General features: G+C 39.3%; 2 protein-coding genes across 3 annotated transcripts in view; one reads left to right on the top strand and one right to left on the bottom strand.

Moving 5' to 3' along the window:
- SELENOF (selenoprotein F) overlaps window positions 1-11,756 on the bottom strand; it is a 35,839-nt gene extending 24,083 nt beyond the window's left edge. The window contains exons 1-2 of the mRNA XM_074962240.1: window positions 11,600-11,756; window positions 9,351-9,518 (exon numbers count right to left, since the gene is read on the bottom strand). Coding sequence (XP_074818341.1) covers window positions 9,351-9,518; window positions 11,600-11,668 — 237 coding nt within the window. The 5' untranslated portion in view covers window positions 11,669-11,756. The remainder of the gene's footprint in view (window positions 1-9,350; window positions 9,519-11,599) is intronic.
- A 639-nt stretch (window positions 11,757-12,395) lies between these two features.
- The window catches only part of HS2ST1 (heparan sulfate 2-O-sulfotransferase 1), a 173,426-nt gene continuing 160,924 nt past the window's right edge, over window positions 12,396-24,897 (top strand). Inside the window, exon 1 of one of the 2 annotated variants that reach the window (XM_074961382.1) lies at window positions 12,396-12,721. In XM_074961382.1, the coding sequence (XP_074817483.1) occupies window positions 12,598-12,721 (124 nt within the window). In that variant the 5' untranslated portion in view covers window positions 12,396-12,597. The remainder of the gene's footprint in view (window positions 12,722-24,897) is intronic. The other variant, XM_074961383.1, reaches the window with a different exon arrangement.

Genomic DNA, 24,897 nt, shown 5'->3' with positions numbered 1-24,897 from the left:
GTACAAGGAACTGAATTAACAGCCAAATGACAGAATCACAAATGCTACAATTATTTTAGTGTCTAGCAGAACCTGAAACCGGATATGAGCAGGAAGCTAACTCAAGTAGGACTTCAGAAATGCTTTAGCCTAGATTGCCGACTAACATATCAAAGAAGGCAATTTTAGTAATACTTCTGGTGTTTTATTTCTTCAAAACTTTGTAGCAACATTGAACTATTAGTCCAAACTGGTGAATTTAAAGATGGAGAAAACAAATTTTCAAGCATTACAGTATGTGAAGTTTAAAATTTCTTAGCTAACATAAAAACAGGCCAAATTTACACATTTTTAACCTTGTGCACTATTACATTAAGCACTAGGGGGGTGAATAAGCTGATGCTGAATTTCTCTTTATATTCTCAGTGCAAATGGCGAAATATACTAACACATCACTAACCTATATTTTTCTGACTATTCCTTTGCCCATATTATTGGCAGCTCAGAGTGCACAGTCCAAGTGCCATACAAGGTAATTTAAAAATCCAGGTGCTGAGTTGTAAGCTTATGAACTCCCTATTGTGAAGAAATTTCCTGCTTTTGGAAACTTTTATTGTTCTTGTGCCACAACTTGTTGTCATTCATATTTGATGATTTAGAATAATGAAAGCGCTGCTCCACACAAGAACACATTCCTGCTGTATTTAGAACCATGGTTCCCAAACTTTAGTACTGCATTTCCCTTACAGACATTTTAGACATTTATGGCTCCCCACAATTATTTTTTTAAACCAACTCACTGCAACTTTTATTCAACTACATATAGTTTAATTAGCCAATCTGGGTTTTAAAAATTATAAACTGAAAACATGAATTTTTTGGGCACGTTTGGGGACAGCCTAAGATTTCAGTGAGAATGCGCCTATTCCAAACTGCATAGTTGTACAACTTTTGGTTGAATCTGATAGTGCCAGATGTAAGTTGTTTTCAGAGTTTAATTTTTTTGTTTTCTATATTTAGTTTTCACAGAAATCATGGCTGAAAACCTAATCTCTCAGAGGTAACTGGAAGCAAGTGGAAACAGCACTTTTACAGCTTCGTCCGAGTTCTTCATACTCATGTAACAGAACTCCTAGATTTATATTTGAAAAATTGATCTTTAGCATGTAATCACTTGACAGTTTTGATAGTTTCTTGAGCAAGTTACTTAAGGTTGGAATGGAGTAAATAGTTAGCGAAAATGGGTTTCGAATCAATCTGTATCTGGAGATTTGTGTTGGACTCCAGGAAAATATTCATCAAAATGGGAATACAATTCAGTTTATATTTAGTCTTTAATACCATTCTGATCACTTTCACTCCATTTTTTTTTTTTAAAGAAGTCTGACGTTCATTTGTATTCCTACCTTGAAGTGATAGGTTCAGAGCATTCAATTTATCAAATATGTCCATCAGGTAAGCTAATTTAGTCAAGTTGTCCACATTATACATGTAATCTGCAAGGCCTCTTTTCCAGAGGAAAGTTCTGATGTAACAAAATTCAAAGACCCCTGTAACACTTTCCCATGTGACAACCACCTGACTTGTCTGTGAGACAGAAGCTCAGTGTGGTCAGGGCCCATCTGTTTGTACAGCAAATGAAAGAGATAACTGCTTGAGATTTTATAAACAATTTTAATAAGAATGGGTGAGGACTTTGTACTTCAGGTTGCAACTTCAACATCAAAACTCGGTGATGAATCATGCAATGTCCAAATTGCTGCTAGTACCACTATCTTTACTCATGCTGCAACCTCATTGTTGTTTATGGTCATGACTGCTGCCCCATCTTTGCAGAGTCCCACTGTAACAGGACCCAGGCGGGCCCCTCTATCTTCTGCGCCTACAAACCAGCCAGAGACCTCTGCTTTGGTGCAATCACCCTTGCTTTTTATTTACAGTATAAATTCCTACCACCTTGTAGCTACATATAGCATCAGGCTCACAGCCTCAAGGACTGCTAACAAGGCCTGCAGCTGTTCCCTGTTTGTCTCTTAGGCCTGGGCTTACTCAGCCAGCTCCAATTCCCCATCCTGATTGGAGCTGGCATGACAGAGGTCTGGCTCAGGGTTTCCTAGCCAGCACCCTGTTACACCCACACACAGAGCCCAGTTAAGACCCTCCATACATTATGAATTTATCAAGGATCTTGAGTATTTCCTCAATGGTAGTTCAGGTTGGGATTTCTTTAAAAGTTCAGTTATTATCCTGGCTTTGGCAATGGAAGCTCACTGTGAGTAAATATTAGTAAGGCTGTCTTAAATAAAAGATAAGTATATACATAAAAGGATTTCAAGCAAACATTTTTGTTTTAGAACTCTTTTTGCTGCAGTGAGCAAGTCATCAGAAATCACTGACACACTCACTTTTTGGTGCTGTTGAATGAAAATTAATTGAATGATTTTTACAAGACCATAAATTAAATATTTGCTTCTGGGTTGAAAACTATATTACTAACTGCACCACTGTTAAAGAACTTTTCATAGTTCTACTATATCTTTGGGAACTGATGCTTTTATTGGGAGTTCATTTACAAAGCAAATGCTGTAGTTATTTTGAAGATAGTCTTTTTATGATACTATGCCACTCAGTTTAAAATGTGACAGATTTAAAAATCAGAAGAAGAGACACTCTTCACTCCTCCTTCCACCACTATCAAATTGGGTTAGTCTACAGGGGAACATCCGATGAAGTGAGCTGTGGCTCACGAAAGCTTATGCTCAATTAAATTGGTTAGTCTCTAAGATGCCACAAGTACTCCTTTTCTTTTTTCTACAGGGGAAGTTACTCTTCAGAGTTTGAGTTTTAAAAACCTGGCAAATCCAGGCTGTGCAGTTCCAAGCAATGGTTTTACATGAATTTAATAGGATAAAGTCTGACATTCTTTAAAAGATCACTACAACATGATGATGCATCTTACGACAACCATGGTAAAACAATCCAATATTTGATATGAAATAACTGAAAAGTCAATCTTTATTTTCTTATCCAATTTGTAAATGCAACTAGTACTAGTGCTTCCTTGATTAATCACTTTGGCAATTCTGACCTAGTCTCACTGGCTTTATCAAATTGGTACTCAATGAGCCAGCTTCAAATCAAATGGGACTTGACAGTTTCTCCAACAAGGCAGTAGACTGAGTAAGAAAGGACAGAAGGATAATCAAAATGAGTACTGAACCCTACTAGGGTCATTTCTTTAATGCACTTGCCACAAAATCCAAGCAAGAGCACTGCGGCAGAGTAAAGCAATATAAAGAGATAGCTTTCTTTCACCAGGAAATCAAGTAGTACCTCATATCATTTCTGCTTCCCTTTAAATATACAGCATATCCTGTTGAATAGCTTTACTGAAATGGAAACTCTTGATGTACACTGTAAAGCCTTGAGCCTGCAAAGACTTATTAACATGCTTAACTTTACACACTGTAGTCTCTATGAAGTCACTGTGACTACTCACATGCTGAAATCTTATCTGCTCCACTCCCCAAACTTCCAATGTCTGAGATGGAGCCAGAATTTCACCAGCTGTAAGTTTAAATACATACATAAGCCTTTGCAACATCAGAGCCAAAAACTGGGAAGCCTAAGAAATGAACTACCACAAAGCTACCACAGCTTCAGAAATCCCTCTAATTCCACAACACACATTTTCAGCATGTCCCAGTATAAAATTTCATTAATCTTAAAAATAGTTACACAATAAAATTTGTGATTTTCTTAAACACTGCATTCTAAATGAAGAAATTTTAAACAGTGCCCAAATTAACCTCCACTGTGTATCCATAGGGCAATTATTGTGGAATACATGACTATAAATATTGAAACATAGGTTTTCACACTGTTAGCTTGTTAGATGTAATTAAGAATCTATCAGCGTCAAATGTTTTATTTTTGCATATATCTAGAAACATTAAGTCAAGATGATAAAACAGAAGTTTGTGTGTGAAATGCGTTAATAAAATGCTATACAAAATACTAGTATTGTGTAGATTGGAGAATTTTCTTAAACATATGCCTTTTAGTACAAGAAAGTTAAGATGATTCACTGGACACTTGAATGTAAAAATTAAGATTTCTTTAACTTCAGGTAGGGTGGTATCTCTCATCACCCGCAACTGTTAGAAATTATAGTTATAGCTTAGTCATTCCCTGGGAAAGTGACATCTAGACGCACATGCCTACAATATCCAACTTGGTGGCTATGTACAACATAAAGCATTCTCAAACTGGAAAGACAATAAGCCAGAGGAGTGACATTTATAACACCTGAGAAATGGTTTTGCAGAGTCTGATCACAGTTGGTCAACAGACTATGTAGTGCAAAGAACTGATCTGTTACACAATTAAGCTTCAAATGAGTACTAGAGTGCACTATCTTCAACAGGTAACTTAAATCTTGGCTCCAGATTTTACTAGTGCAATGGTGTCCAAGGTCTGAGATCTATAAGACATATCTTTGGAAAATAACCCCAACATTATCTCAGTTAGTATATAGGATGGGTTAGAGTCAAAGCTGAAAAGTTCAAATGTTGCAGCTGAAAAGCAGTCACATTGACAGGGATCCTGTATCGCCTACTAGTTTTCACAACATATACCGCTAATGATCTTATTCTTTTCTCCTCCCACTTGTAATATTTCCCACTTGTTTCAAAAAAATGCACAAAACTTTCCCACTAGTATAAAGCAAATATAGGCATTTTCCAGAATTTATGTAAAACTAATCTCATTAAACTCAATTTAAACACTGTCAGATGAAAATGAAAGGTCATGCACATTAAGTCAGACAATGATTGAACTGCAATATTTCTTCAAGTATTTTCTCAGAGAAAATATTGTTAATCTGTGTGACAAACCATAAATCCTTATCCCATTGTACAGGCATCAAAGGGAGAAGGCTGAGTGGCTACAGCATGAACCAAAAGGAAAGTGCTAAAGAGAGGGGAATACCAATTAGTTCCGCAGCCTTCAGTTAATTTATTTTTTGGAAAGCCTGCAAGTAGGGAGACATCTTAATTCTTCATAATCATTTTAAATTGAGACCTGAACATGGTCTAAGGAAACTCGGAAAAATATACAGTATTTGCATAAAAGTAGCAGCAGCATCTGCAAAGACCAATTTTCTTGACACTCCCCACCCCAACTCCACGTATGCAGTCTGATAGCGGCCAGGGGTTCAACTATGATAAATAGCAGTGAAGATGGCTGGCAACACTGCCTGAAGTCTACAAGTTTCCATTTTCAGTTAATTTAACCTTTAAATCTCAGTAAAGTAATCCAGGATAGCAAGTTTTGTTTCCTGAAGTGGAGAGTTGTCAAAACATTGAACACACAATCTCATGGCTCTGGAAGACCGCTGCAGGATGTGTGAGAAGGCCCACTCTCACATCATGAATATTAAGAATTCATCTGATAATAACTATCTGAACTCCACTGTACATGGTCAGATTGATCATAAATTACTCCCACTGGTAAAATTGTATCTACTCAGCCAGTTAAAATAATACAATCCTGACAGGTGTCTAACCTGTTCTTAAAGACGTCCAACAACAGTGATTTCACAACCTCCCAGGGAAGCCTATTTGAGTGCTTATTTTTATAGTTAGTAAGTTCTCTTTAATATCCAACCTAAATCTCTCTTGCTGCACATTAGGCCCTTTACTACTCACCCTATCTTCAGTAGAAATGGAGAAAAATTGATCACGGTCCTCTGTAAAACAGCCCGTAGCATATTTGAAGACTTATCAGGTCCCCGCCCTGCACTTGGTCATCTTCTCTCAGAACTAAACATGCCCATATTTTTTTCCCCAACCTTTCCTCATAGGTTGAGCTTCTGCTTATACTGAAGTCCATGGTACAGTTTTGGAAAATCTCACTCATGGAGAAAAGGCAATACAATGTTTTAAATACAGATCCTTAGTACCAATCAAGGACTGCTTCCTCTCCCCACTGCAGGATTCTTGTATTTCTTCAGGTGCTATCTCTGGGTGTGTGTTATAGGTTTTTTTTTATTCCATCCCACCTCTAATACTGAAACGCATTATTGTGAATAAGATCTGTTCAGATATCAAGTAGCATAGCTTGTGTATTTTGAATTTGTTGTAGAGTAAACATTATGGAGTAAACATTACGCATAGTATTTTAACTTCATCTTTGAGCAGTCCTTTTTGAACTACAATAGCCTCTTTTATTGGCATTCTTTCATCCCCCAAAGGAACCACAGTCTCATCTTAACTGTCTTCAGATTTTCCAGCCTTCGTACTAAGGCACTTCACTAATTTCTCTAACTTTATAATATTCATTAGATTTTTTTCAAGTCCCCACACTTAGACTTTTTGAAATCTAATATACTTCTACTACTGCATTCTCTGAACCCTTTCTCACGTTATGTTGAAATTAACTAGTTGCTGATGACTGCTAGGTCTCCTCCTTATTTTCATGTTCATGTTCTCAAGTGTTCCCTATCCACAGGAAGGGAATCCAGTATTTTCCCCACTTTCAATTCTCTGTCTAGATAGTTACTTTGTCCTTTACAAGTCTTTGGATCCCCTTTAATTAAATATATTTGACATGTGTTTTACTTAGTAGCTGTGTGAATGTTTTTCATTTTTATGACAGGAAAAAATAACCAAAGACATTTACATATTGTAGAGAAGGCTAAAATACAATCACAGAACAAATAAACTCAGCACAAAATGGAGGGACCTTACAGTTGTCCCTGACACAGGATGGGCCTTCAAAGAGGCTCATGTATTTAATACTCAGTTTGGGAACTGGAGGAAGAGGTGCAACCTTTCTAAACCATTGAATAGAAGAATCCATTTTTCCAATGAAAGAATTAACTGTACTAAAATCAAATTATCATCTTCAGCAGCTCGCCATACTGTCAAAACTTCAGATTCAAGACTAATGAACCTGGTGTCAAGGCAAATTATCTTCAAATCCAAGGTCTTGCAATGTCTAAAGTGAAGTGTCCAGGAAGATCTTAAACACTGAGTGTCAGTCTAGAAATTTTTCTATTAATTCTCCTTTAACACAGGTGGAAGGCAGCAGCTTCTCCTCTAGCACAACCTCACTAGTACCAAGTTGATAATTGGTATGGCACTGGCATACTGCCACCTCTTTAAACACTTCAGATAGGAAAATCTTCTCACCCCATTTTAGTTATTCCTACTACCAGCAACAGTTGCCACTTTAGACCTTCACTTCATATGCATCAGATGGATGGGGCACCATGACAGAACTTTAAGCTAGTACTGGGTAGAAGAGGAGAATATTTGCATATATAGTTTTCCCTCCTCCTTCTATGATCTTTTTCCACTAGTACATACAAAATTAAGCTAAAACCTATATCAATGTAATGCTATGGTTGAGAAGGGAAGCATTCAAGGGACTGGAAACACAACATAACATTAAAGTTTTTGGATTTAACATCAAGCACCTTTGAAGCCTGCCAAAAACATAACTCACAAGGCATATTTTGTACAAAGATTATTAGAGTAGTGTGTAGGATGTGAATACAGGAGTGCATTGCATCAGTCACCTATTATAACTGATTCCTGTTAACTCAGTGTTTTCACATCTATTCTCCCTCTCCCACAACCTTAACACAAAAATGAAGTCCAGCTTTGTATGCTCTTTTACAGTTAAAGTGTGGCTAGCAGAGCCCCTCAGTCTCCCATCCCCATTTCTCCACCTACCAGACTTTGGGGGGTGGGGAGAGAGCTCAGGACCTCTGCCTTGCAGCAGAATGGTGGGATAGAATCTGCTGCCCAACAGGGAGGTGGGTCTCGTGGCTTCAGCCTGCAGGATGTGCCTGCTGGGGTTCAGGGCAGCAGCAGGAGCAGGGCTGAAGCCCCAAGCCTCGCCAGGCGCATCCTGTGGGGCTGGAGCCCCGAGTCCCAGGAGGTGTGCCCCGGCTCTTGAACTTCTGAAGATTGTCGTATATGGCTTGGAGGGTCAGTAAGTTTGGTCGGCCCTGGTTTTATCATGCAATTTGTGCCTATACCATCACCACATACTTGTGCAGTTTTTCCTAGGTCAGCTGCCAGGTCTATATTCCTATTCCATTTAATATTGTGTCTGTTTCCAGTCAAGTAAAACTTACTAGAATTATCTTGTCAAGTGCTGACAGCTGGATTTTAGTGAATTGCAACTGACTGTCAGCAAGTCTTCCTTCATATAAAGTGAGAGCAAGAGCAGAATGGCAAGGAATTCACACAAAAATAAAGCATGTAGAGAGGCTGGAATCCTTAAAGCTTACATATAGTGAGTGGTCCCCTGGAGTTTGCTATCTATTGTAACAGATCATTCTTCATGTAAGATACCTTGTTTATGGTAGCACATGTCTAAGGATCTCCTACTGGATTTACAAACATTAAGCCTTTCACTGCACCAGTAGGGTGAAGTCACACACAGATCTGTTACCATTAAAAAAAAAAAAAAAAAAAAGATAAATAATGATTAAAACTAATATACAATGTATGTTACGAAAGAGCTAGAAAATTCAAAATTCAGGTCAACCATGTATGCCATTCTGTTACATAATTTTAAAATTCACTAATCTGTCAGACTGAAATGAGAGCTTTTTCTGTATGGACCGAGTCCAGGAAGTGTTTTATACTCACGCTCTCTCTGTTGGCTTACTAGCTATAGTAATTTCCAGAAATGTGCTGACATTTTTGAATATATTGGCACAAAGTAAAAAATAAAGCCAGTTAATTTTTTGCTCCCTCAGAACCATAGAAAGGAAATCTGAAGTAGTTATTGGAATTTAGTAACATTGAAATAATTAGGCTTACTATTGTGATGTATACTTAATCTATAGATTTTGGCTATAATTATAATTATTGATAGTTATTTTCAAACTGCTCTATTTTGAAAACTATGGAGATTAAAATAAAATGAAAAAAATTCTTCAGTGTCCTTTAATACTTGGGTCATTAGGGCAATAATAGCTGCTGCCAAAAAACAAACGAACAGTTATCCCTATCCTTCATTTCTTCCCTTCTCCCCTCAAATTCCAGTCATTCTTCCAATCAACCAAAGTTGAACAGGGTTCCCACCAAAGCTAGTTAGTAGTACCTGAGTGACCAGAAGGGCAACTGCAGAAAAACGAAAGGTGCTTGTACTCATACCTGAGCATTGTCGCAGAAGCTGAACTGTGCCAAACTTTCAAATTCAGATCATCTCTATATTGGACTGTCATGTAACAGCTGTATTTCCTCATGACTTAAATGAGGTTTAATTAGAGTATTTATACAAGTCTAGGAAACTTATTACTTAATTTAAAAAGTTTCAGAAAGTGTTTTGAAGGTTTGCTTTAAACTTACCTTTCTGGTTTCAAACTGAGCTTCTTCTTGGCAACACTCTCTGCAGAATGGATCTAGTTGATTCAAGCTAAATTGTCCCAGAAGGTTGCAAGAACTACATAGCAAGTTACTGGAAAAGCCTAGTTCTCTGCATGCTTCTGATGATAACTGTGCCCCATACACAGATATCTGAAAGCGAATAAACAATATTACATATTTTAGCATTTAAAATAATTATTTGCAGTTGTGGGAAGGCAATGCTGTTTGATAGTTAGTCTGGACTCTTGGGTTCTACTCTTGACTCTACAACTAATTGGCTTTTTCAGTTTAGGTAATTCACTTAAACTCGTGTAGCATTGTAGATCTGCAATGGAGAGTTGTAGCATACGTGCTCCTGAGGATGTAGCAGTGGGCAGTTTCTTGAAGCCTACTTTGCTTTCCTGCTCCAAAGCAGCCCCCGGTACAGCTGTTCTTGCATACAAGTTCAGGAAATAGCTCAGCAGGCGTAGTTCTGTGTGTGTGCATGGTCTAACAACACACTTCAGCTATGAGAAAACATTCTGGCCCCACACAGCTTTCACCCTGGACAGTTCAGCCCATTACCGTATGATTACAGCATTCATGAGTGAAGGGAGCAACAGGAAGAGAAATAAAACATGAATGCTTAGAAGAAAAAAAGGCAGAGAATGTAATGAACCCAAAATGAAACTTGGCAATCATCGATATATTAAGTATTATTACCGCTAAATAATTTATTATTATTTTCATCTTTCAATGGGAGAATGAACATGTTAAAACTGGCTCTCAAACTTTTTTTTTTTACTGGTGAGGCCTTTCACATAGCAAACCGCTGAGTGCAACCCCCCCTTGTAAACATATAAAAAAAGTATTTTTAATTTAACACCACTATAAATGCTGGAGGCAAAGCAGGGTCCCGACCCCCAGTTTGAGAACTCCTGTGTTAAAAGGTATAAATTGCCTAGGGAGGCTGTGGAATCTCCATCATTGGAGATTTTTAAGAGCAGGTTAGATCAGTGGTCTCCAAACTTTTTACCTCACGTGCCCCCCTGTCCCCCGCAAGCTGGGGCGGGGAGTGGGGCCAGGTCATTCTCTGGGAGGAGGGGGACACAGGCAAGGGTAACAGGGCCGAGGCTGGGTCCACAGCTGGTGGTGTGGATGGGGCCAGGAGCTGGGGGGGACGCTCCCTCACCACCTGCATGGGGGCTGGCCCAGGCCTCCACTGCACCCCACCCCCTGAAAGTTCCTCGTCACCCTAGGGAGCTGTGCCCCTCAGCTTGGGAACCTCTGGTCTAGATAATACTTAGTCCTGCCATGAGCACAGGGGACTGGAGTAGATAATCTCTGGAGGGCCCTTCTAGTCGTATGATTCTATAACATTTCCTTTAATTTTCTTCCTACGGTACTTTCAGTAGCTGTGTGTTTTGCAGCTCAGTGAAAAGGGATAAATATTATATTTAATACAATCTTACATTTTTTGGGAGGATGAGGAAAACAAGGGAATTTAAAAAAATATTTTATTTAATAAAAAAAAACACTACAGAAAGAGAGAAGTCTTGCAGATCAGATATAGCAAGGGCAGCAATAACACAATATTCTCCTCACTATACAACCTCCATAAACCATGAGCCGAAGGGGGCAGCCACACAGTCCTTTTACAAAATCCAAACCACTCCCTGCTCTTGGTACTGAGAAGGCCAAGCTCTAACCAATACTACCGTACGGTGTCGGGTTAGGGATGCATATGGACAACATCCAGTTGGAAGGAGAAGACCAGCTAACTCGTTTCCCGAGTTACCGCCCAGGCCCGAGAACAACAACTCTTTAGTTATAGTCAACCCAAGTTAGAGCCGAGAGGGTAACCCGGAGAAGAGAGACTCTACCTCTCACAACCAAATCAGAGCAACCCACCCTCCTAAGCCGTATCCACCACGGGCGTCAGCCAGTGCAGGACCAAGCCCTCCCTTCGGGCGAGACAATCAGCGCCGCCGCTTTCTAGAAGGCACAAAGAGGGAGAACGGCACAGCCGGGAGCAGGGGGAAAGAATAGGCCGCTGTCAGTTACGGAAGAAGAAACGAGTATGAAAAGAGCCACCCCGGCCGCTAGGCCACGTCTCTCTCTGTCACTCGCTGCCCCCGCCTCAGCCGGCATCTGTCTGCCCGCAGGCCGAGTGGGCTTTAGTTTCCCCAGGGAGAAGGGTACCCACAGCAGCCCTCTCCCTCGAGCCCAACCAGATTGGAAACCGCCCTCACCGCCTGCAGCACCGCCAGGAACCAAAGGGGCCAGCATCCCGGAGCCGTTAATCCTGTAACCGCCGCCATTTCAGTGCGGGTCTGCGCTGTCAGCACGGCCGCCGGGCGGTTGCTCTCAAGACCCCGCCCTCGTAGGGTGACTTTTCGCTGCCTACGGCGAAGGAAGCAAAATGTACGAGTAGGGCCCTTACACCGCCGAGGGAAAAGATTATCTCAGGGCTCTATACGTAGAGAATCTGTAGAGGAACTACCTGGCCCTATCAAGGGAAGGGCTTTATAATGTAGCTGGAGATATCATTTCGGAAATTTACTCAGGCATCAACGTAGTAAGCCGACTGGGGTCCTTTTTCTTTTTATAACCTACAGCTCAAAAGCGAACAGACCTATAATCCTGAAGATTGGCAACGAGATTAACCAATGGCGCTGCGAGTTTGCTGATTGCCGCGGTGCCAATGCCCAATAATATATAGATATGTGGGCCGGACTTCAGAGCAGGTATCCAATGGAGAAGAAACGCGTGTGGGAGGGGCGTCACGTCCGTACATCCGTTTTATTGGGGTGGAGCATTTGTGGGCGGTGTATTGGACTGACTGCCCAATGGGATAGGGGAGAGGGTGGGGCGTAGGAGATGCCGCCCAATGGTGGAGGGGCCGTGGGCAGAGCGTGTGTTTTGCTAGTCAATGGGGGGGGTTAGGTGGGGGTGTGCGCGGTTGGGCGTTCGGTTGCTGAGCAGCGCACGTAGGCGGGGGGAGGGGCGCGGGCTGGCTGGCTGTCGGGGAGTGAGGCTAGTGAGGGGCGGGCTGGCGCGGGGGGCGGCTGGGACGGTGCTGGCTGGGGGGGCTCTCGAGGGATGTGAGAGCCGTCTGTGTCCCTTCGTGCGCCTCACTGCCACCCTCGCGCGCTGCGTCCCTGCGCCCGGCTGAGGCTCCCCTCGGCCTCCCCGGCCGGGCCCCACGTTATGTCGTGATCCCGGGCCGGCGGCGCTGCTGCTGCTGCTCATGGGGCTGCTCAGGATTATGCTGCCGCCCAAGTTGCAGCTGCTGGCGGTGCTGATGTTCGGGGTGGCCGTGCTCTTCCTGGAGAACCAGATCCAGAAGCTGGAGGAGTCCCGCGGCAAGCTCGGTGAGTGCGAGCGGGCCAGGGCCAGGGGGCAATTAGGGAGAGAGAGGCGGTGGAGGGGAACGGAGGGGCTGGGGCTATTGCTGTGGTTGAGGGACAGGGCTGGGGAGAGCCGGGGCCATAAGCTCAGAGGAGGGACGAGGCCCAAGGACCAGAAGCGCTGAGGCGGGATGGGGGCATAGGTGAGGTACGGGGACTATGCACATGTGTGGGGTGGTACTACACAGAGCTGAGAGGGAAGGGTACCGTGAGCAAAGGTGGAGCTGGCGGGGAAGGGGAGAGATGGCAGTGCACAAATCTGGAGTATCCGGAGGATGAGGAATTGCAAAGCGTAACCCTCTCCCTTTCATATATTGAACCCACTAATGTGGGATATGGGAACATAACTCTTCTTCTCCCATGTGGCCCTTGTATTTACAAGTCTGGAAATTATAAGTAACTTCAGCGATATGATTTGGGGGACCCTGCAAAAGAGGTTGTAAACAGTAGAGGAAGTAGCCGTGACCTTTAAGTTTGTATGCACATTATGCAGAATCGTGAAACCAACGAGAGATTGGTGTTTTGGGAAAATGTATAGTTATAAAGAATCTGAATGCACATTCTTTCTCGGAAAGGGAAAGGAAAGTTAAAGATCAGTATTGTGCTATTAGCAGCTGCTGGCCTCTGTGTGTATTGTGCGAGATGCAGTTGGAGATTGAGGAGCAGCAGTGATACCTGAAGGAAGCCCAGCTCTGGTTCCTCCTCCTCCGTGTGCTGCTGCTGCACATATTTTTGCCTAATCGCCTTTATTTTGACATAATAACAAAGAAAAATACAGAAGATAATTATAGTTAAAACATGCATGTTTGGTGAAAATCGTCTTAAATCATTGTAATTATAAATTCATGTGATTTGTTTTACTCTTACTGAACACAGGTTTTAAATACCTCTATTTAGCAGGTGGTGGTGGTGTTACTAGCCTCATATGCTCTGTGATGAAGCAGTAGTTAAACCGTATAAAACTAGGTCCTAATAACTGTCATATAAAATTGTTTTTTTCCTGTTAAAAAAAGTTTCACTCTTCAGTTGTAATTTTTCTGCTAAAATACTATTTCATATGTACATTAAATGTCAGACTGCAGAACCAACAAGCATCGGGATTAAACCTGATCAAAATGAGGAAATGCCGTTTCTAAGACAATACAGTTTGTTTATGCAAGAGTTGTAACTGGAGAGCAGTGGGACCCCCAGAAATACCTAGGCATGGTGTGGAGGGCAGAAAACAAGTTCCGTGCATGTTTCTGATTCCCTAATCTGCTCAATACTAGTAGTTTGTGGTAAAATTCTTAATATTTGAATGTTTATGGGTTAATCCAAGAAAAAAGGGAATGACTATACAATGCTCTTACTAGCAATAAGGCTAGAAATGTATTTTGAGTGCAATGAGAAGTTAAATGTTGCAAGCCTATGAAAGAGGTGAAATCAGAGTAACTTAAAGTATTCAAGTCAAAATGATGAACGCATATTAGACATGGTTTGTTATCTGGATTAGGTAATGGAAGTTAGTGTCCTGTGAGAAGGCAGTGATTGACTGGATGAGCGGTCTGAATCTTCTTGATCTATACTTACTCAACTAAAAGTTATTAATATTTGAAGGGTGATTTTGTTTTTTTCATAGCTTAAATATTTTAAGCAATGGTGTTCAGTGAAAAAGGGAAATACTTGTTATGGAATCAGAGAATATTTTGAGCAGATATTGTTGATAGAGCAGTCGAGGTTTAGTTTTGTGCAAGTCTGTTTTTAATTGTTCGGTGCCAGTGGTTTCAGTGCATCTAATGCTGGCAATGGATGTCATGCAGGAAAATCCAACTCCTGGCACAAAAGGATTAATGCAATGCGAGAGTGAAGAGTAGTGCTGGTAAGATTTCCCAACCCTTTGCTCCTCCTTAATATATATGCACTGGACATGATTAAGTTACATATTTAGAGGATTGAAATATACAGCTCAGTCTGCCTCAAGAAAAGAATCATATCACTATGTTTTGCTGATGCTCTTTTTATTTTTTAAAAATGCTTAAACTCTGTTTCTGAGCTTTGATATTAAAATATAATGGGAAATACTGCCTTATAACGAACTTGTTAGTGGCTGTCAAAGTTTGTGTGGGAGGAGAAGCAAGGGCTTTTTATTTTTAGTGTTGAATTATTCTATATGGGTTTAACAACCTGTTAGATCGCGTGTGGTTTTCATCTTGATTAGGTAGTCCCTTAGTATGAAAGGCCTGTTGTTACCATGATGTCCACCAAAAGGCTCCCCTTATTTTTTGTGTATGTTTAAAGAAAGAAATTAAAAGTGATAAATTTTAGAAGCGTTCTTTATCTGTTAGTAGAATTTCCATCCAACTGTGATACAGAGAATGTAGTTTCACTAAATTAAACTAATCAATTTTGGCCCGATGCACTTGGTTTATAGGAGTGAAGATAAAGAAAAAGAAGGGGGAAAACAGACTGGTGATTCCATGGTCTGCTTACAATAATTATTGCAATTTAGTTGAAAGGCCTGTGAAAATAGTCTGCGTGACATTAAATATTGCTCTTAACATGGTACAATGTGTAATTTGGTTTAAGTCCCATATTATTGAATTATATGTACCTAATATATCACATGAGAAACCATTCTTGATGGGATATAAACATAAATAACTGCATGACTTACGTTCTGACTCGGAAAACTACAGTATGTCACTTTAAATGGAACAGTTTAGCAAAAAATAGTTCTACCAGAGTCTTATGAGTAAAACTCAGAACAGCATTTCCTGACACTTTCTGATGGAACAGGATTCCCTGACATGCAAGCTACATTGGTTTCCATATTGCAAAAAGATTTTCACTCTGATTCAAGACTAATATAAAATAACTCCCATTAAATGAGAAATAGGTGCATCTTTATGGGAGACAGAGAAAGAGGGAAGGTTTTATTTTTTTGCAAGTATAATTCATTCATTCTTGCAGCTAAATTCCAAAGTCACTATTATGTATAATTTTTACCTCTTTCTTTAAGGACTGCAGAAGTTAATTTGCAATGGGCATTTGCTTTTCTCACATTGTGGCTAAATTCCCCCTTTATTATTCAGATTGGTATGCTCCTAATAAAAGGAGGGCTTGTGGCACCTTTAGAGACTAACAAATGTATTTGAGAATAAGCTTGTGGCCTTTAAAAATGTTTAAATAGTGCTGTTGTGAGCTTGGTTTGATTTTTTTTTTTTTTTTTTTTTTTTGAATAACTGATGAGCCCACCATGGGTAACGCTTGTGTCTTAAGTAAGGGAAATCCTTTTCAGTTTAAAAAAAATTCTGTCCACATGAAACAATAAGACAGAAGCCCCTTGAAAAATAAGAATCCTGAGACCAACTTCTCTGATATTAAAGCAATACTTTATTAGAGTTCGATATTTATTAAGGGAATATTTGAATATGAAAATGGTTTATTATTGCCTCCTGCACCAAACTACCCTGGGAAAACTTGTTTTTTCTTGTGAAATTTAGTTAATTGTTGAGAAAATAGCATTTCTTTTTGCTAATTGAGCAGATAAAGTAGATAATAAAGAAAAATGTGTTTTTTTTGTTTTGTTTTGTTTTGTTTTCTTCTCCTGATTTTCTTTTTTGTTTATGGTTCACTTCTTGGGTATATATTAATCTAAATTACTTTCTTGTAGTGTATGGAATATTGGCTATTTCCAAAGGCCGATGGTCCCAGAAAGTGACTGATCTTTGGGCCTGCTGGCCTTTTGCAAGCAGTTCTTAATACTTAATTTATTGTCTTTCAGAGTATTTCTAGTGTCAAAACCCAGGTTCAGGTACCTCTTTGGGTGGGGTATTAACATATAACCAGTAATCCTGATTTACAATCTGTAATTTTATAGAAAACATTTTTAAAATGTATTTATTCTCTAAAATATGTGACAAATCTTAATTTGTGTTGTTGCAATTTTCTAACTAAGCATATCTAAATATTATTTATTAACTATTTAGTAAGAAGATTGAATTCTAACTTTGTTCTGTGAAGGTAAAACATGACTTTGAGGTAAGCCTCTCTTTACTTTCTGTCAAAATGAACTCTGAGAGTTTATAACTGGATTTATTCCCTGCGCTATCCCATAATATTGTTAGGTTTCTCACTCTATACCCACATTACATAATGATGGTGCTACCAACTGACTCCAACAAGTACGTAAAACATTTATTAACAAAGAGTTGATTTTCACTTTAATATTGACTGACCGATAGTGCCCCTTTTATTTGATCACCCTTAAAGGTAAAGGTGCTTACAGTTTCCTGCATTCCAGCAGGAATTGGGTCATGTGGTTCATACCCATCTGTGTAATTCTGCTGTGATATAGTGACTGAGCTAGGAACAGATTGCCCTGTTGTGTATATATGGGCATACATTTTAGGCACCGGTGAGATCAAGTGTGAGCAGTGATGTGTTTTGTTGAGGGTAAGAGCTCCATTGACCATCCAAAAGAGTCTATTCTGAGTTATTGAATACGTGGCTATGCCATTACGTATGCAGTTCTTGCTTGGATTTATTTCTAAACATATCTTTTCTGTAACTGATTCTGTTTATGGCATTGCTGGATTTGTGACCTACAGACATTGGTAAGACATCCTTGTGGCATCTCCACCCATTTGCAGCAAGGATCTTATGAAATGGGCTGAAAAAATTACCTGTGTTGAATTCTTACTGAATGGGTCAGTAGGAGTGGCACAGTATTCCATGCCCTTTCCTTTTGAAGGGGATGTAAAATACATCCTACTGATTCTTCAAGCTGAAAAACAAAACAGTGCTTCTCCCTTCTGTCATTTTAAGCTCCAAACTACTGTAGTAAGTCTCCGCTGACTCATATTATTTTGAGCTCGAGAATAGCCTTATGTTAAAAGCTTTTTGTACTCTGGCTTAACAGGACATAAACCATATGACACTTTTGTACATCAGACTTGAAATTCTGTGGCAGATCTAGCAGAATTAAAAATGGAGGTTTATGGAATTAAATATGAAAAATCAACACACAATTTGTTTTTCTATATTAAAATTTCCATCTGCCCCATAATTTTCAGTTGTCGATGTGAAATGTTGTATGTACAATGTATTGTAGAGTTTTGTATTGATAACTTAGAATTTGTTAGGAGAAAGCTGTAGGTTGTGGTGTTTGGATGGAGGCCATTTATGTTTTTGGCACCAGGGAAGGCATGGGAGACTGAAATTGTGGCATAAGCACATTTGTTTAATGTTTCTGCTAAAAGTGTTGGTATTTCAAGTTAACAACATTACTTACATAGTTAATATTTTCAGTAGTGTACACCCACATCACTATGAATGGTGGGTCATTAAACATCTCTTACAGCTACCATTTTAGACCTTTTTAGGAGCTTAGTCATCTGAGTGCAGATGCAGAAGTATTTACAGAAATCATTTCATATTTTTTTGTTGAACTTAGAACAGAACAGCCACCTCACCTGTGAAGCTTGGTTTTCTTTAAGGCTGTATTCATGAAAATTCTGGTGGTGATGATGGTGATCATTACAGAAAAGGGTATTGTAATATTCCCATGTTTGTGTTTTGTTGAAAGTTCTGTTCTTCATACACTTCAGGCAATTTGGAGGCTCCTCTAGGTGCTTCAGTGCAGGTTAACTTCTCACTGAATCAGCAATTTAGCTTGAAGCCTACTTTAACACTGGTTTCAGAGTAACAGCCGTGTTAGTCTGTATTCGCAAAAAGAAAAGGAGTACTTGTGGCACCTTGGAGACTAACCAATTTATTTGAGCATGAGCTTTCGTGAGCTACAGCATCCGATGAAATGAGCTGTAGCTCACGAAAGCTCGTGCTCAAATAAATTGGTTAGTCTCCAAGGTGCCACAAGTACTCCTTTACTTTAACACTGTTTGGTAAAGACTTCCTTGATCAGCTGAAGCTTGACTGCTAGGCTTCCTTTTTCACTTCAGTGTAACAAGACTAATGCTTCAAGATAGCATTGGAGGCAGGATGGATTAAAATAGTTTATTTTTTAGAAAAATCAGGTTTTTTTAATTTAGTTTTTTACTCAATTAAAGACCAGTTTATTTTTTAAAACCAAATCTCTTTAAAATTAAATTTGAATGAGACAACCTATATTAAGGCCTAAATTTATTATAATCTATTATGATGATTTTAATTTAATTAAAAATATTAAACAGTGCATGTTTGGTGCCAAGATTTAAAGAAAATCAGACCACTGAACTAGTGGCAGTTACTGGCTAAGCACCTGGCACCAGAATCTGAAGTGCTAAACCAGCTTGTTTTCCACTGTCTATCTAAGAATAGCAACTGTGTATGAAAGGATGGGAGCTACTAGTTCTAAAATCTTAAACGACATTGGGACTTGAAACAATAATTTAAATTCACTAGCTACAGATACTACTTCCTTTTGTTGAAGAAATCAGTTAGTTTTAAATGCAAAACATGTTTTAATAAACTCTTTTCCTTATGTATTAGCATTTTTAAGGTAGTTTTATTTAACAAAAAATAAAATGCTGTTAGTGCATTTTAATTGAATTGAATTGAATTTCTGTCCAAATAGAGCTTGACACAAACCCACAAGTAAAATATCATTTATTAACTAAGAGATGCATCATTCACCATTTTCTAACAGTGTAAAAATTAAGAATCTGAATAAATGTAATTTAAACTATATAGTTAACTATATATACACACTATATCTATACACATTTATCCTCTTGATTAGCAAATAGAAGCACCAAATTTAATAGGCTTTATTTTGTTACAAATAACATGTTTTAATGGTTATCAGCTAATCAACTTTTTGGGGGGAAAATAACTAAAAAGTTCACATGCAAAACACTGTTAAAATTTATTATTTAAATCAGGGTTTCCTGCTAATTGATTTAATTTCTTTGATTTAAATCAGTACACCCTGACTGGAGGTGGGAATTGGGAAATAAAGACTATATATAAGAAAATATTAAGACATCAGTGATGTACAAAAAAACCCCTGTGTGTACAAGTGAGTGCATTTTGCTGCTTGATATGAAAAGCAAAATTAGATCTGAACTGGAATTGTTTCCAATATTTTTCAGTTCTTCCAGGGACTATGTAAAGGGTCTCTCTTTTTTTTTTTTTACATTCTAGATCAGGGGTGGGCAACTTGCAGCCCGTCAGGGTAATCTGCTGGCGGGCTGCGAAACAGTTTGTTTCCATTGACCATCTGCAGGCGTGGTTGCCTGCAGCTCCCAGTCGGAACAGCGAACTGTGGCCACGGGGAGCTGCGGGTGGCTGTGCGTACAGATGGTCAATTGAAACAAGTTGTCTGGTGGCCTGCCAGTGGATTACCCTGACGGGCCGCAGGTTGCCCACCACTAGTTTAGATTGTAGTCTTGGGGCCTCTTACATCAGAAGACGCTAATGGAATCTGTTTCATAAACAGAGTTTATTTCCAATGATACTGAACCTGGTCATACAGTCATAATTGAATATCACTAACTTGCCTGCCTTGTCTCTTCTGTTCTTAGATATAAGAAATTCATTGGACACTCAAAATGCAAATGTTAGAAGCACTTTAGGAGTTGGGGAGAATGAAGAGGAGGAGGAAAGAAGGGAATGCCTGAAGGGAAGAAGACAGGAAAAGATCAGACAAAATGCAGGGAAAGGTAGAAAAGAGAAGGCTTAATCTTGCTCAGGATAGTAGTGACTTAAAGTTGTTACCATCTGATTATTTTGTAGCCTATGTGAAATAAGCTTGTTCACAGTCCAGGTTCCAAATTGCAAAATTCACCACCAGATTTTCAGACTCAGCAGAGAAGGCAAGGATTAAATTATCATCTTACCTTTTGAAGGTGATCTCTCCATGTCAAGGTTGAGACATGTTGGCTAGATAGAGTAAGGAACTTGTACGTCTGCTGTTTGTACGGGATCTGTTACATGGACAAATAGAAGACTTGTTTCCTTGGGGCTGCTAATTGAGCATCTTTCATCACATGGACAGTTTAAAACACTTCAAAGAACTCTGTCAACATTATTGAACCCCCTTTTTTGAAAAGGTATGTTGCAAGTGAAAGCTTGAGGACAATCAACTATTTTAAATCTAACTTTAGGTGCTGCAATTATTATTTTGTAATTTGTGGTGTTGCAACATCTTGGGCCCCAATCATCAATCAGGACCTAATTATACTAAGCACCATACAAATATATAACAAAAAACCCCTTTTGAAGCTTAAATCATTTATTTAAGGTTGGGGCAATTGAACTGTTACTACTGTAGCGTTGTATAAAAATCTGAGGTATTTTATTGTTTTTAGATGTATTTTTTAAATCCCTTTATTTCCTTTAATCAGATGCAGCCTACTTTTCAGTCGTGTGCTGCCAGTTTAGCATGTGGTTCTCAAACCAAACACTCAGAACAATGTCAGGAATCTTGTTTAATTGTCTTTGACAGTGTAGCAAGTACTGTGCCTTAGAACGCTACTTATAATTGGACTTTATTTAGAAAGAAAAGTTACTTATAATTAAACTAAAATGTACTAGTTTAATTATATAAAAATGTAAAAATTATTAAAAAGGGTGCTTGTTGTTTGCTGTGGAAGTAGCATAATATATTAATTTGGGCTAATAGCGAAAGAGTATTTATTACATCAAGGAGTTGGGAGTGTTGAGTAGGTTTCAGCCCCTCGCTGTTGAAGCTAACTGGACAGTTGAATGGTTCATGAGCCAGTCATTTCCATATCTACCGACTGGCAATCATGAATCACTTTTAGAATTACTCTGGCTAGGCTTATCCTGCCTTCTGGTATTGCATGACTTGTCTGATAATTCTGGCACCACTTTAGAAAGTAGAAGACTTCTAAATGTCAAAGCTTCCACGTAGTGCCACTTAGCTGATCCAAAAAAACTATCTGTTTGTGAAAATACGTGTAACTTGTAATTAATGTTGTCATTTGTGTCAGGTGTACAAAAACCTTCTCAGAATGCTGTTAAAGTGCCGGTAGTCAGCTTGTTTGAGAAGTGGTGCTATTTATTTGTGTACATTTTAATGTTTAACTTGGCAAAAAAAGTATTTTTCAATAGGATGGTGTTGGCATAGTTTAACATTTCTGGAAGTGAAATGCTTACCCTTATTTTTCAGTCATAAATGAAAGATAAAGCATTGTGAATGGCAAGGGGCCAATAAAGACAGACACACCTGGAATTTGGCCAAATGGCTGCAACTTTATTTAAACATACAAACTTAAACAGGATAACTTCTGAGGGCAACTTGTCCTTGCAACAGTGAAATGGGGGAAGGGCAAGTAACATCTGCTTCAGGCTGTCATAACTTGCCTGCCTTTTGATGCTGAAATCCCAAACATCATACAATCCTATTGACTTAAACCATCTAATTTAAAATCAAGGCTGTATTAGAGCTTCTGCTCACAACCCAGAATCCTGGGCAGGCATCTTCCCAAAGAAATCATTTAACCTGTTAGTATAGTGAATCCAACTCTTTTTCTCAGACACAGTTGATGCTTAAATCCTAGTGAAAGTGCTTGACCGCAGCCTCCTGACCTTTTGCATTGAATCAGCCCTCACCCCCCCATCACTACCTTGATAAAATGGATCTACACTAGGCTACCACTTCTCAATACATGCGGAAATGTTTGTGACAGGTATGACAGCGTCCTGGACAAATCTTATTGAATTGAGTAAAATTTTATTGAATTTTTTTAGGAGTTGATTGTTTTAAACATGCAAATTTTTATTGCTACTAAGGGATTGTATGTAATTTTATGGGGGAGATGGACGACAGGCCTCCAAGAACAAAGTACAGTGGTGGGTAGTTAGGCAAATAAACTCAGTTGTAACAACTCCAGAGAGCTACCGCCCCCTGGAGAGAGGTTCACTGGTTCAAACTGGATTCTCCTGAGACCTACACACAAAGAAAGGACTTTTGGATAAATAACGTGAGCGTCAACTGACTCGGGGCCTTCTTTCTGATCCAGCATACGGACAGGATCTTCTGTCCCAGGGGAGGGCCCCAGCCCTTAGGGAAGGGTTGGAAGGACTGGTGCTAACCAGTGTTCTTGTGGAGATGAGGCTGTGCAAGAGATTTGGTAAGTATACTAGCATGCGTGTGGGCTTTTTATTGTATTTAGTATGTTTTCACTGTAATGCTTTTACCTTAAAGATAAATGTGCTTGCTTAGAAAGAACAGTGCGGTAACTTAACTGCTGCAATTACACTGTGTACTGTCTCTGAAAAGAGGAGCAAAGTAGGCCTTGTTAGGTAGACTGTCTTTTTCTGGGGATATCACAGTGTAGTCAGGGAACTGTGTAGTCTGGTTAGAATGCAGAGATGCACCTCCATCCAAGAGAGGTGATGGCTGAGCAGCTTGGAGTGGGTGCCATTGCTGAACCATAAATAGGGAATACGGGTGCTATTGACCTGAACTGTGACAATATTTACGTTAAACGTATACATTCTTGTGTTAGAGAGCTGCCCACCATCATGATGAAAGAGTTCAGTGTTGTCAAAGGAAATACTTTTGGGCTTCAGGGTCTGGCTTCCAGCTTAATCAGCTAATGTCCTTACTGCCTGCTGGATATGTGTCCTCAGTCATCTGCATGGCAGCAGCTCAGACCACACAGCACAATCAGTTGAAAGAAAGGGTTCAGAATTGCCCAATCCTGTTTCAGGTGGAGGAGAAGCACTAGTCTTAATCATACTGATTCAATCAGGGTGGATTCAATCCCTTAGGTGGATGATGAGACACTGGGGTAGGAGAATCAGCCACTGCAGCTCATAGCTCCAAGGCATCAGCTGATCCCACCATATGATTTGCTGACCAAACCATTGAGGCAGCACATGATTCCAAGGGATATCATGGCCAGTGATCCATAGGGAGGGAACATCTGGTTGATCTTATCAGGTGAATATAGAAAAAGAAACTACAAGAGTAAATACAAAGGGTGAGGGTAGGTGGTATCTGTTTTTGTCCAGAGGAAGGAAGGAGGAGTGGGAAGCTCTTACGAACTGCTGAACTGCAAAGTGATGGTGGTGTGGGCAGAACAGGAAGAGATCTGCTTCCAGGCCATCCTTTTATGGAAGACGCTGCCCCTGAACCAATCCTGACACATATTAGAAGTTCTGTCCTTTTGGCGTGTGTATGTCTAGGGCCTGAACCCACATGTGTATGCTGGCAGCATGGTCTGAAGTATCATAAGTCCAATATTTTCATCCAGAATTAGGTTCAGACTTTGTTCTCCTACATTGTTCAGTTTTAGAATATATAACTTCTTTATAGCAATATTGGGACTATTTAATATGTATGATCGTTTAAGTATGGGGACCATTTTTCAGATGCCTTAATTTACATTATATAAGCAAATTACTGCCTGAATGTGGACAAAACACTATTGCTTATGGACATTCTCACATTTCATACCAGTTTAAACCTATCTTTTATTCCCCAAATAAATGGGTTTACTTATGATGCTACGTGTTTCTGATTCAAATTCCATTGATAGTGGTCATAAACTATATCATAAAAATATAGCTACTTAAAAGCACCTTTATAGAAGGCTCGCACCATGTTGTGCTTTTCTACTCATGAATAATTGGGTTTATGGATTAGTTTTGCCTGTAGAATCAGAAATTAAATTAGATTTTAAGTCTGACTTCGTTCTTGGAGTATCAACTGGACGTGCACAAATATCAAGTGATAGGGATGTTGCAAAACTTTTTTCTTTTTTTTTTAGTTTTGTGTTTTTATGGTGTATTGTAGGAGTGTATGAAAACTAGGTATCTAAAATACTTACGGCCCCCACTATCATAGTGTTTAGAACTTCACAATCTTTATTTATTGGAATACCCTGGATCCCCATTTTGCAGAAGATGAGTTGAGGTAAGGAGGAACTCAGTAACTTACCCAAAGATACCCAGGAAGTCTGTGGTAGAGCAGAAAATCAGGGAGGATTTCATGATTTAAATATTAGGCAGGAAGACTCTATTTAATCATGGTTTTCTACATAAAAGTGCATTCTTGTTGGTTGTTATAACCTCAATACATATTCTTCACAACTCAGAGATAGATGTAGGTTTCATTTTTAGAAGATACACACTATACATTTTTAAACAGTGATTTATTTTGAAAACTTTTCAGATTAATTTTACAGCTA

Source organism: Natator depressus, chromosome 8 (genome assembly GCF_965152275.1).
Source record: "Natator depressus isolate rNatDep1 chromosome 8, rNatDep2.hap1, whole genome shotgun sequence".
NCBI lineage: Eukaryota > Metazoa > Chordata > Testudines > Cheloniidae > Natator > Natator depressus.
Note: the sequence above shows the minus strand (reverse complement) of the source record. Positions and strands in the feature narration are given on the sequence as shown.